Genomic DNA, 13335 nt, shown 5'->3' on the forward strand with positions numbered 1-13335 from the left:
TAAGATCAAGAGAGAGTGGCGTCGCTGAGTGGGTTTCTGCAAAATCGTAGAATTGTGCATCATAGATAAATCCCATATCGACATAATTCTATCGACAAATATGATTGATTTTTAAAGTTGGCCAAAGAAATGTTATACAAGCTACGTGTGCAAGGCTTACCAACATGTGCACATGTGTAATACCATGCGAGCTCTGCCGCTATTCCAAAGTAAAGCACATTTTCTTTGACATAGTTATTCCTGAAATATATTCTATTTCTAATTCTGTGGTCAAGATCTTATTCTGAATTTGGTATTCTAAAACCTTTTCCACATTTAATCATGAACTTCAAGTCATGATTTGAAGTCATGGACTATAAGTCAAGGTAAACAAAGCTCTGCGCTATTGCCAGTCGTGGCTACTGCATTACATAGTATAGGTGCTACCGAGCGTTTAAAATCGCTACATTTTTCAAATACACAAAACGTGAAGCGAAATAAAAACATATGTCTGACATAAAAGGTCAGCTTGAACAGGTTTTGAAATCACCAAGAATATCCAAAGCTGTTGAATGCTACAGATTGCATACTTCAACAACACCGATGCATTATTGAACAAAAGGCGAGTTTGTGCAATAGTACATTGTTTTACCATGCTTACCTCTGGTGATACTGATCTAGCTACGGTTAAAGCAGCTACAAAACATGAATTTCGTCATGCAACCAGCTGAAAATCGGAGCAAAGTATTAAAGAAATAGTGCCAAATATTGCAAGTGATTTAGCATTTGCACTCACCCTTAGAAAGTCGTTTGAACTGCGTGCGTGTTGTCTAGCTGGTCTCTCAGCCAAGTCCTTGCGTTGCCTCGACTTTTGCAATCTCATTTATAGCAGATCATATGCCCCAACATGCAACTGTTTGCAATTAGTGTGCGAACCTCCAGAAACTAGTTGTGGCATACGTTCAATGTCCATGGTGTTTGTTTCCATCGAGGAATGACCCGCACCTTCTAGAATATAATGGATTGGCCCCTTTCAGAAAGCACCACATTTGGGGTCGTTAGGTTACCAGCTCGGTTTCCATCGGACGGTTTGTTTTGTGACGTAGTGTCGATACAGGTACTCTTTGCGCACGCTCAAAACATGAATCGGTGTCGGTGGGAGTGGCTTTGAATAGCCATACACACATACGTGGTTTCTGTTGCTTTTGAAGGGCAAAAGAGCATATTTCTGAGTATTGCAAGCTCAAACTATATTAAGGAATGGGACTTTAAGCGCAGCTGCCATGATGCAAGATCTTGTGCATTAATCACTGTAGCTAGTGAAGCGTGGATTTTGCCGACAGGCAGTGACCTGATAAAAACTCCGAGCTGGCAAGCCACTGACGGCGCGGTCACATTTGTCGCGGGACGTCGTACGATTTTGATGCCGTAGAATTTTCAAGCAGGCTGTGACAGAACCATCAGCCGACAAGGATCTTAGACAGCCTTTTCCGTAACAAGACAGCTAAATTTTGAACGACCTATGTGCGGCTAGGCTGCAAGAACGCCCTCAGTTTGTCATCGCACTACGTCGAATATGACCGGGCCCCAAGCAAACATAAAATGGACCAAGCTGGATTAAAAACCTTCTTCAGGATTATTTCTAAGGCCACGAGTTTCATCACATGTAGTTTGCAGGGCCTTTAGTAAGTACAGTATCATTATTCAGCTCGACAGATTTATCAAACGTTTCCCAGTGCTAAAATGGCCGCTCAAAATGCAACTCCAGTGTGTTCTTACAGTGAATAATAAACAACGGCTATCCACCGTTCAGATTTTATGCATTACACACTTTACCGCACAGTCTGGGACCGGGGAATCGTACTCAACTGTTTTTGTTGCTTGTTATACCGTTTCAGAATATAGTTTTTAAATGAACGTAAAGCAACAACAAATTTTAAAGTGTCGGAGACATACCTATGTTGAATAACGAGATAGGTCATCACGTTCCAAACCCTTGGCGTTATTGAGAGTAATAACCCGGGTTTCCCAAGTTGCACACATGTTTTTCGAGGTGCGGTGTGAGTGTAACTATTGTTGGTGGCTTACTGCCAGATGCAGACGTATTCGGGCAAATCAAGGAGCCCTTTATTTGTTCTATGTTGGAATACGCTTCCCCTGCGTGGGGTGTTTCACCACACTGTTTACAGTTTGAGCTGAAGTAAGTATTTAAACTGTAGAATACTTGCCTTGCCCTAGTTTTTGCTGTTTCCTTCAGGCTCATTTTTGGGTTGAATCAAATGTGCCCAAATAGGGTAAACTTTGCCAAAGGATTTGACCAGACATAGAATGAAGATTACAAATAATATCTGTCTTCAAATGGCAGTCGTAATTTCTTTTCCTTCAAGTTAGTTCTATCGATCGTTTCAACAGGCGGTGCAAGAATTTTGTACGAAGCACCTTATTCAAAAGAATTGTATACGTATTAATCATGGTTACAAGGTGTCGGTCCCTTCAGAGGAGGCACATGAATTATAGTAACATTACAGTATTGTACAGCATATATCAAGACTACTGAACGAGAAATTTCACTCACATACAGTACTGCACCAAACTTTTGCTTCATAATTTTATTAAAACATTCACACAAATACAAATGAATAAAATGAGAGGTCATATATATTACGATGACTTGTCGGGTATATGAAGTGTTCTCAACAACAATTTAGCAACCTGCACGCGTATGTACGTAGTGCACACATTTCCATAGCACACAACAAGCAAGATATAGAGTAGACAGAAACTATTAGCACTAAAGCACAACACCATACATATTCACCTCATATGAAAATACAAGCCAACTACATAGAACTATGCAAACGAATCATTATCAAAATATAATCATTACCGTCTAACGTTTGTGAATAATGTCTACTGCTAATACCACAATGAATTACCATTAGTAACAACCATAACATGTCTCTCCTGACACAATACATATGCAAAATTTGCAAACTGTCTCACAATTACATAACAATACTGACTGGATATTCCGGTACATAGTGTAGCTGAATTTACCCACTTCAATCAATATATTTGACAAAAAGGTACTGTATATTAGATATTCGTTATTATATACTACACTCTCAAACAGTTAAACGCAAAGCAAGTCGTTTGTACAATTTCAATACTGACACACCACCCTAAAATAACCAAGCACTAACATGCATATGAATTTGTGTGAATCATAACATTTTGCAATGTTTTGAAAATCATACGTATGTAACGTTAATGGCGCTTTCCATCCAAACGGTAATGGCACCAAAAAAAACTCGCCGACTTCGGACAATACTATACTTGTCACTTTATACGAGAATGCCAACTGTTGTATACGGAACAAATTCAGCACACCTTATTTAGTATGCCTTATTATAGGCTGTTAAGTTACCTTGTTTTTGGTCGTATTTGTTTACTTCACGGTTAAACTACAGAAAGACTAGCCGCCATGCAGGGTCATACCGTACGTCTTGGCGTGCGGTCTTCGCCGGCATGGGCGGTCTTTAACACACCTTTAAAGCTGGTATGATCTGAGTTCGGCCGTAAGAATAAAGGCCTTTCCCTTGAACTCGCGGCCAGGTCGGGTCGAAGGCCAGGGAAAGTATCTCCAATCAAACTGTAGACAGAGTTACTTTTTGCGCTTTTCTTGATGTATACGTATGTTCCTTTAAATGAATCTAAATCGTTGCCCCTTGCCTCATGCTATCACCATTTTCTGTACTGTTATGTGTAAAAATCCATTCGTTCATACACTTATTCATCCATCATTACTTTCTACGTTTGAAAAGAATTAAATCTATAATCAGTAGTAAGTTGTGCCAGCAAAAAACACATTGTCACACGAACTGTTTCTTACAGCAATACAGAAGCTTAACACAAGTGTTATATTTCTGCCGGCGACGGCTCTGTATACGTACAGCATTTCATTGCCCAAGATGCTGTTTACTTCAGCTGAGTAATCTGAACTTTTATCTTTTGGGCTTTCTCGATCTCAACCTTCTTGTTTGGCCACTTTCTGTTGTACAACTCCAAGAGCTCACCAACGTATTCCTCTGCTTTCTCGAGATCATCGCCATGGTTACGGCGCACTAGACCTTCAGCCAGGCCGAAGAGGGCGTCCGACAAGGGGTAGTCTTCCTTCTCCTTCTCTTTCTCGAGCTCGTACGCCTGTTGGAACCAGTCAAGCGCCTCCTCCAGCTTCTTACTGTCGCCATCGTCAGAAAAGAATCTTCCTGCGTATGATAAAATGGATAGAATATTTTTAACTAAAATAAAATGTCTAATCATAATCACATGCTAATATTGTGTTGTATAGGAACTTTACCAACCTTTACGGCTTGCTATATATCTGATAGTAGACCTTTTCCCCAATAGTATGTCTAATACAGTAGAGAGTATATGCAGCAACCCTCACCTGCAGTGTTGTAGAAAACTGCCAATCGTTCTGGCCGCTCCACAATCTTTCCATAGGCGTCTTTCTGCACCTGCTTTTCTGCGTGATCGATCATCTTCCTACAAAAATCAGCGTCATGTCAATTTTAACTTTAAGAATTAATAACATGACATACATACATACATAATTATTACTCTTTAACATGATATGTACCAACGTTATTCAGCACCAATATCTTTGTCCATTAAAAAAGACAAGACATATACAAGCAAAACGCATTAATTGATATGACGTTGCTTTTACCTGCACTCAATCTGTGCCTGCTCGATACACGCCAGTCGCTCTTCCTCAGAGTCCGCCAGTTTAAGGAGCGCGTTAAAGCACTTCACGAGTTGGCGCTGGCACATCATCAGGCTGTGTCAAGAAATGTGATGAAGCATATATGTGACATATTCTCCACTGTATGTAGAGTTGTAGACCAACTACCACTAATCAAAACTAGGCCAGAATTCAAGCACAGACTAGAATTAAATGTATTTGAGAGACATTTTAGACCTAGCTATCTATGCCGATCAAATTTATGTACCTATAGCTGTCTTGGCCAGACTTCTTCAGGACGCCGAATTCGAAGTATTCTCCGCCTCCTTCCACGAACTCCGAGTACCTCTTGACTGCGTACTTGATATCCCTCCTCAGCTCGTCGGGACTCTAAAAATAAAGTATGTGGACTTGCTTAAATGGTTGTGGAGTGACAGTGCAGGATAACTAAAAGTAAAGATGCTAGAAGTTTTGAGACAAGGAATTGAAGACGGATCTATCTAACTCTACGTAGACATTCTAGCCTGCCTGGTGTGAAAGGAGCTTTCTTGAATCTGACTCTTCATAGCTGGACTCTGACTCGTGTCTTACCTTTCCGTCTTCCTCCAGACGCAGATAGAGAAGGGCGTTGGTCTCAGAAAGGTACTGGTGCAGCACTGATATGCCAGCATGCTTCTTGATTTGGTCACAGACGTGATAGGCGAGTTGCATGCTTCTGACGAGGCTGTCTTTTCCTGCCGGGTCGTCTGCATATTTGTCCTGCATGGTCAGAGATAAGATAATCAGGGCGGTTCCAAGAAAATCATATGATGAATGGAAAGACATGTACTCGTACAGCCTAAATCTGGAGATGATCACAATGACTTCGTACCTTCATGTAGAAGAAGCAGCGTCCCAGGGAGTAGCTGATGGAGGCGTACAGCTCAGGCAGGTAAACTTCCTTCATGCGCTCGATGGGAATGGCGATGCCGTCTGCCACCATCTTCTCGTACTGCCCTTTTGTCAGCGGCTCCTTGTTCCTGACAGACTGGGCCAGACCTGCGGGGACCTTACCGAGCGCGGTGAACAGAGCCAAGTCTTGCTCTGAGATCACCCTGCTCTGGATCATGGTGATGAAAACCTCGTCAGGCAGCCGCTTGCTCGCTGCGGACAGCTTCCAGTAGATGACTTCAGCTTCCTTTACGCTTTTCTCTTCAACACTGCCTTGCTCGTCATAGGAGACAAAACTTTCATATCGGTGTGCATGTAGCTGTTCAACTACCTTGGAGTTGACTTCCACCCAGTTGATGCCGGCGAGCTGCTCAATGTGCTCCTGTCCAAAAAAAAGAATACAAAATTAAGCATTTTGCAGCACCAACATACCAGCCAAAGACTAGACAAACGATACTCTATTTAATGTAGGTTTCTTCATGTGAAAAACTAAAATGGTATACTAGTAATGAAAAAAGCTAGCCTTAAACATAATCTATGTACCTTTGCTTCTCTAAGATAATTCTCAGCGTTGCCAGGCATCCCACACTGGGTGTTCATGAAACCGTACACCTCACTCAGCCGGGCCAGTGCCAGGGAGAAGCTCCCATCGTCGTTTGCTTCGTCGGAGTACCGCAGTACTTTTCCAACATGAGGCTGGAGAAGTTCAGTCAGCTTTCCAGATCTGCGACGTGAGAGAAATTATGATGAGTACAGTCGATAAGATACAACTAAACGTAAAAAGCTTCTTTTCTGCATCGAAAGAGAACATTTAAACAACACTAACGTACAGGTAAAAGTACATAGCATCATCCATGCGTCAATGGAGAAACGATCAATGACGTACTTGGTGTATCGGTTGTCCTTGACGAAGTACTTGAGAAGAATGTTCTGCAGCTTCTTAAGACGTTCTTTCTCCTGGTCTTCAGTAAACGACAGACGCATAACCAGCTGTGTCACCTAGTGGATAACATAAAAGTTCTTACTCAAAGGTCTAACGATAACAATATGATTGATGCTCGAAAATGTTCCATACGAAACTCTATCATCATAAGATATCGTGCGAAATGCCTTCTAAACACAACAGGGCTTCCATGTGCAACTAGATGATGACATCAATCACAAGAAAACGATGAATCAAAAGTAAAACACGTCTAACTATTATGCATGTCATGCTTACTAATTGCACTCTCTCACAAGAAGATAGACAACAATTTTGCACCCCAGTCTAGCAATAACCCCACACTGTCGTACCTCGTGGACAGTCAGGAGGCGGTCGTTGTCGAGGCCTTCGACGGTTCCGAGAGACAAGTCCTCGACCTGCATGACGAGCTGGTTGAGCGCCATGTTTCTCATGGCGGGCGAATCATTCACGTCCTCCTTCAGAACCACGATAGGGATCCGACTCTGGTCCATGTATCCGGTCAACTGGAACATCGACTTGGTCTGCAAGTGGGATGAGACAACAGGAGGTCATGTTACGGTCCTAAACATTGCGTCAAGGATTTTACACAACTGATACTAAAAGCAACTAGAAAGGCAACATTTGCAGGGGCAAATGCAACATGTATCGCCCAGCCCATGTTGAACCTTCTCAATTGCACATAACTTGAGTAGGACAGAACAATAACAACACAAGGATGTGAGCCAGGGAGTAGTGAAGTTGTGCCTGTCTGCACCTGTCAGAGTACTAGTAGTGCCCCTAATTAAATTGACTATTTCAACCAATCAGGTTGAGCTTGATAAACCATGTGTATGTTACAACACGCTCTCTCATTGGCTAACCGAATACCTATAGTATGGGCGATACATAAATATCAGTCATGAAATGCTGGATTGTTATTTACCTGCTGGTCCAGTTTGCTGACTGCCAGGCGCAGGGCGGCAAAGAGGTTTCTGCCCGTTTGCTGGAGCTCTGGTTTTTCGTAGAACTGCGACATCCACCTGATCAATGAAACAAAAGAAATCATGGCTATCATTCGGTATCATAGTAAGGTAGAATAAATCACAAGTATGTTTGCAGTAGCACTTGGAACAACGCTGCAATGGCTGAAGGCAATACTACTTACTTGTCGGCTTTCTCCTCCAATTTGGACGCAGTCTCTCTCTTCTCCAGTAGAGTCAAGTAGTTTTCCACGCTTGTTTTTGTGTGGCGCAGGTAGCTGCGAGCTGCTGCCAGTCCCAGGGGGAGACCGCTGAACTTTGCAGCCAAACGCTGCAGTTCTTCAGGTGGATGCTGTTGCAGCTGCATTCTCAGGAAGTCCACTGCCTCTTCGTCCGAGAAGCCTTTGATGGGGATGTAGGAGTCGTCTGGGATGGAGACGTTTGCTGGCTGCTGGAGACGCTTGCGGTGAGTGATGAGGAGGATCTTGGACTCCTGTCTTGGCTTCAACAAGGCGGGCGAGAGGAAGAGACCGTCGTCGAGGTCATCCATGATCAGGAGAAATGGGGTCTTACGGCTGTCGAGGGCTTTCGCCACGCAGGCATCTACCTGGCTGTCATCGGACGGCACTTTCTCCTTCAGCCTCTCCAGGAGATTCTGCTTGTCGGTGAGGAAAGTCTTCTTGTCATGACCGTCCAACCTCCAAACCACGGCTGTGGGATGGCGCTCTTCGAACAGCTCTGCCTGCGACAGGGCAATCTGGGTCTTCCCCGATCCAGTGATGCCAGACAGGACGATAAGAAACCGCTCTCCTTCCATGGCCTGGTTGACCCTCCTGGCGTCCTCAGAGGTGAAGAAGTGGCTCACCGACTTGGCGACGTTGCTTACGGGGTTGTGAACTCTACCGTCCCCACCGGCCAGGAGGGCTGCCAGGTCGTCTTGATCCTGCTGCTTGAGAGCTTCGCGGAGGGCATGGAACGCTTTGGGCCCCTTGGTGGGGAGGATGCGAAGCAGGGTCTGGGCCCTCTCGGGTGGCGACTCCTCCCTCTCGATCACGTTGCGCTCCCTCTCGGTGAGGACGTCGGAGTTGATGAGAAGCAAGCAGGTCTTCTCTGTGTCCAGACAGGTTGCGATATCTCGACGGTGCTTGCGAAGGAGGTCCCAACGAGCAACGTCCTGGGGGATGTCTGGAGAGGCTCCTTTAAAAAAAAAGACATAAAGGATAAAAAAGATGTCGAATATCAATGTTTAGTGTGACAGGACATTTCAGACTCTTACAGCCATGCCCGCTGTGTGTTCATGTAATACATTTCTAGGGTGCAGAAGTTCATACTCTTTCCCGATGTGATTTATCTGCGGCTTGAGTCTATTTACTACTGAAACGCACTAGGCGAGTAGTAGCACAGTCTCCTGGGAATCGAACCCTGGTCGCCAGCTCACAAACCCAACGAACTTACCACAAAGGTAAAAGGTCCGAACCAGTTAGACATGGTCAGTAAGTGGCGCTGTTACACACTGTTACACTACCACCCCTAACTACGGAAGAGCGTGATGAATAACGAACTAGCCCTTCATGAGACTAGCTGGTGTGACCTTTTACCTACAACGCAATGGTTAACAACTTGCAATAAATCAGCTCGACTGTTGGCGATACAAAGGCCGTATCGTAAAATGTGTCCGTTGGTAACATGAGCATCTCTTAGTCAAGCTCACGACTTGCTCAGAAAAAAAATCAGACCCTTGTGTCTTTCTCGTAGACACGATGTATGCTCCTGTGGAACTACTAGCCTCTACCAGACTCCGCGGGTCGCTGGGAAAATAGTAGAAATCGGCCAAATAGAGTGGATAGTATACCAAGGGTAGTCCGCTATACAGTGAAGCTCAATAGGCGATGCACGGCTATCATCGGAGCTTCACTGTATAGCGGACTACCCCTGGCATACTATCCACTCTATTTGGCCGATTTCTACTATTTTCCCAGCGATCGCGCGGAGCCTGGTAGAGGCTAGTCAATACATCTAAATGTTGCATTTGCAAAACAAAAACAGTAGCTGAAAATTACAAATTCTGCACGTCCTTTATGCTTGCTTACTGTATTCTGTGATAGCAGCTGTCTTTTCCTACCTTGCTGGCTGTCCTTTTCGTCATCTGTCACAGTAGACTCCAGTTTTTCCGCCACGTCTTTGTACAGAGACGCCCCATCGCGCTTCTCCTTCAGAGCCGAGCAGAACTTCTGAAAGGCTCCGTCGCCCTTCCTGGGCAGCATGAAGAGCAGTGTCTCCATCTTGTCCTCCTCTGTTGCCTGGTTGTTGATCCGGTCGACATCGTCGATGGTCAGGGTACCCTTCTCGTACAGGTAGCCGGTGATGTAATGCGTGGAGACCGTCCTCTTCAGAAGGCGGTGGTTCATGCGAAGCCTGTTGCGGTCACGTGCGTCCATTTTGCTGAGGGGACATACATTTTCACGGTCAGAGACATTGTAAACTACTTTCCATTAGAAGGCATTATAAATAAGTGACATTTGTTAAGGTGTAATCATAAGACTTCTTGACAAAAAAATGTTGACAACGGATAGCCCCCCCCCCCTAGTTTGAAACATGTCTGATTGGCGTTGTACTGTGTCAAACGTCTAAACTAACAGCAAAATCGAAAGGCTCTTTGCTTTACAAAACACAGTTTGAGCAACAAGCATAGGCATTTACAGATACAGGACAAATCCCTATTGTTCGTGAGTAGCCGCGGAGACTGTTGCAGGGGCAATTTTGCTCGCAGCCTGCAAGTCGTAACCCAGGCAACAGTCGCCACGGTACGAATCTACTAGCTACCTTTCACGGTGGAAATGTGACGCGGCAGACGCCATAATGGCGACGGTGGTAAATCTACACCTGCAGGTATGGGGCGAAGGTCACACAAACAAAGGTGTACTAGAGGGGTCACCACGCACAGCTCGTCAACAGAGGTAAATGCATGCTAGCTCAGGCTTGGTTTGCACGTCTTTTTGCTTCGTCTTGTTGGGGGTGTCCTTTTCAAATCTCTGTTCGCCATTGGAAAGTAGCCTCCTTCGCAGACCTTCTAGGTGCGGCTAGTATTTAGTTTTTGGTGGGAGCACTGATTGCTATTTTTAACATGGGCGAGGTTCGATGTTCTCAAAGTCAAATGCCGCGGGAGCTCGATGTCGCCACCCAACATTTGAGAACGTGGCCCATGGTACAAATCGCAAATCAGTGCTCTCCCAAAAATAAACCCGGCCGCGAAGGAGGCTAACTAGAAAGATGGAGAAAATGTCACAAAAACACTTGCAAAAGAGCCCAAGCTAAAACGTTACATTTGCTTGGAGATGGGACAATACTTGGCTCGGTATGGGACAAGTAACATGCAGCCGAAAAAAATCTCAGCTTCTATAAAGAAGTGAAGTGAAGTGAATAAAGGAACGTAATATTGAGGGAAAAGTGCAGACTCAAACCAAAAAGCCAGCGCTAGCTATGGTATACGTACTCGTACATTGGTCAGTTCCAGCGACTTGCAAAGAAGGTACGGTGCACTAGTGGCGTTTTTTCTCAGAACGTACTGGGAACAGGACAGCGAGGAAGACTGTTGAGTACATCGATATCCAAAAAAGTTTAAGGCTGCGTCAAGCGTGCACCTGTTTTATAGAGGACGCAGAGTAAGGGGCGGCTATTATGTATAGAGGCTGGGGCTTCCCGCCATGTTGTTGCTATTAATGACGTCGATGCGCGACCACGTCACGTCGCGTCACGTTACCCTTAAGATATTCAATCCACCCGTAGGAATCCCCGTAACTTCAAGATAACAATGTTTGTCCTTCGTTTTCTCATTCGCTCTCTCTCATTTTTCTTCCTACTATTTTCACATACAAGCCTTTGCCATACATGTTTTCCACAAGACGCGTACGGTACAAGTATCCAAGTTAGTCACTTCCGTAGGGGAGTGGGTTACGGATGATGCAATAAACAAAGTCAGTACCGCATTATGGTTGAACTAATCTAAGCCTATCGCGCAATTACTAGTGGTCTACATACACAGATAGTCAGGGGTAACATATGAAGCAGGGGTGACGACATACCGCTCTGCAATACTATGTTTAGTAGCGGGACTGGCGCCAATCGTGCAAAACGTCACTCACTAAGTCAATAACTTCTTGTTTCTAAACAGCTTTTGTTTTGTAAAGATACACCATTGCTGAGATATGCGAGTCATCAACGTTAACATAAATTAACCAAGTTATGTTAATGATATTACTGCGAAGATAGGCTTTCAAAGTCTTACCTGGCTTCCCCTGCACTACGACATACGTTGTAATGCAACCACTGACGACTGTACTTCCAACGCCACTAGCCTTCGAAGCTTCGATCTAAACTTCGTTTAACTGTTTCATGAGAGCCTTTAGATATTACGGAAAATAGGAAAAGATGATGGTATATGATCTGAGATTACAAGAGACTCTTACCGACCTTCCTGGTATGCAGACGAGAGCGTTTAGTCAGCTGGGTATTGACAACGGCTAACGCAACGCAAGGTAATGAAAAGGTAAAGGTCAAAACAAAAGACCACAATGGTCAAAACAAAATTTGCTTGTTGAACTAATAAAATGCATAGTATTCTCGTGGTACCCGATAATATTAGCGGACATCAAAGGTGTTAAACTTCTGTCGATACTTTCAATGATAAACATATCCATAGGACAAAACTACTATACTGGAAACAACCAAACATTAAGCCTTAACAAGACGTGCCTACATGGGCTTTTCTGAGCAAACGAACAACAAAGGCGTCAGAAAATTCCCCATGTGGCGCAGTAGCTCTGTCGGGCGCGGAGTCCAACATAGCTGGCACCAGTCAACATAGACTGGGCATGTCGCCAGGCAAGAAGGAACCCAGATATAACGGTACTCAAGCGACATTTAAAAAAAGAAATCCTTCGAAGGAAAATATGAGCTACAAACAAGCTACGATCAAAAGCGGGATCCAAGTGGCAGTATATATTGAATTGTTCCGCTAACATAGGTGATAGCACATGACTTTGTTAAATAGTAACTTAGGACGGGAAAATATCGATCTATCTTCCTGTATGGTCAATTCTAAGACAAATTCAACAGGCTTGTTTCATGTTGCATTTTCAATCGATTTTCTTATCTTGACAGTAAAAACTAAGACGTCACAATATATCGGAAACATAAAGGTCTTACACTCATATCTTACTGTGGGTGTTAAATGTACTGCTAAAATGCCGTTATACTATATCATTGAAGCAACAAAATTGCCTTATCACAAGAACATAGCATGGAAACTGGAAGAAAAACGATTCAAAATGGTTACTTCGCAGTTAAAATGGTGAAATCGTCGCATATATATAGCGAACAACAAAGGCATGAACCCTGTGACCTAGAAAACGGGACATGGAAACTACGTCATCACTCGACACAACACCTGGCGAAACTAAGTTATAGATACTTCCAACACAAAAAACTAGGCGATAAAATAACTCACCGACGTCAACGATAGAAACTCTGGGCAAGTCCCGACAGCTGTCGTCTTCAAAACGAAGATTTTCTAGATGATTCCTTGGGGGTTTTCCAACGTTTAGTGTCGATAGCGCGCAGCAGGTTTTTCCACCGACGAATGCGGAAGTAAAAATAGCCTGGCGAAGGTTCGTACCCATAATGCACCGGAACTTTATGAAAAGGGGTGGTATATGATAAGTATAGCATAATTATCATACAATTGTAAAGGCAAATCA

At 44.0% G+C, this 13335-nt stretch overlaps 1 protein-coding gene across 4 annotated transcripts; it reads right to left on the reverse strand.

Annotated features, from left to right (window-relative positions):
- Window positions 1-2573: 2573 nt before the first annotated feature.
- Window positions 2574-13219, reverse strand: LOC136427331 (uncharacterized). Of its 4 annotated transcripts, none has more exons than XM_066416146.1 (13): window positions 13086-13219; window positions 9702-10021; window positions 7765-8776; window positions 7543-7639; window positions 6950-7141; window positions 6543-6655; window positions 6200-6380; window positions 5598-6038; window positions 5318-5485; window positions 4995-5116; window positions 4712-4822; window positions 4430-4527; window positions 2574-4247 (listed from the first exon to the last, which is right to left on the reverse strand). In XM_066416146.1, exons 2-13 carry the CDS (start codon window positions 10015-10017, stop codon window positions 3958-3960), a joined length of 3141 nt encoding a protein of 1046 aa, XP_066272243.1. In that variant the 5' UTR covers window positions 10018-10021; window positions 13086-13219; the 3' UTR covers window positions 2574-3957. The 4 variants fall into 4 exon arrangements, with proteins under 4 accessions (XP_066272243.1, XP_066272244.1, XP_066272242.1 ...); XM_066416147.1 differs by lacking the exon at window positions 13086-13219 and adding an exon at window positions 11865-11994; XM_066416145.1 differs by lacking the exon at window positions 13086-13219 and adding an exon at window positions 11073-11187.
- Window positions 13220-13335: the final 116 nt, after the last annotated feature.

The sequence above is a fragment of the Branchiostoma lanceolatum genome, chromosome 2, assembly GCF_035083965.1.
Source record: "Branchiostoma lanceolatum isolate klBraLanc5 chromosome 2, klBraLanc5.hap2, whole genome shotgun sequence".
In the NCBI taxonomy this organism is placed as follows: domain Eukaryota; kingdom Metazoa; phylum Chordata; class Leptocardii; order Amphioxiformes; family Branchiostomatidae; genus Branchiostoma; species Branchiostoma lanceolatum.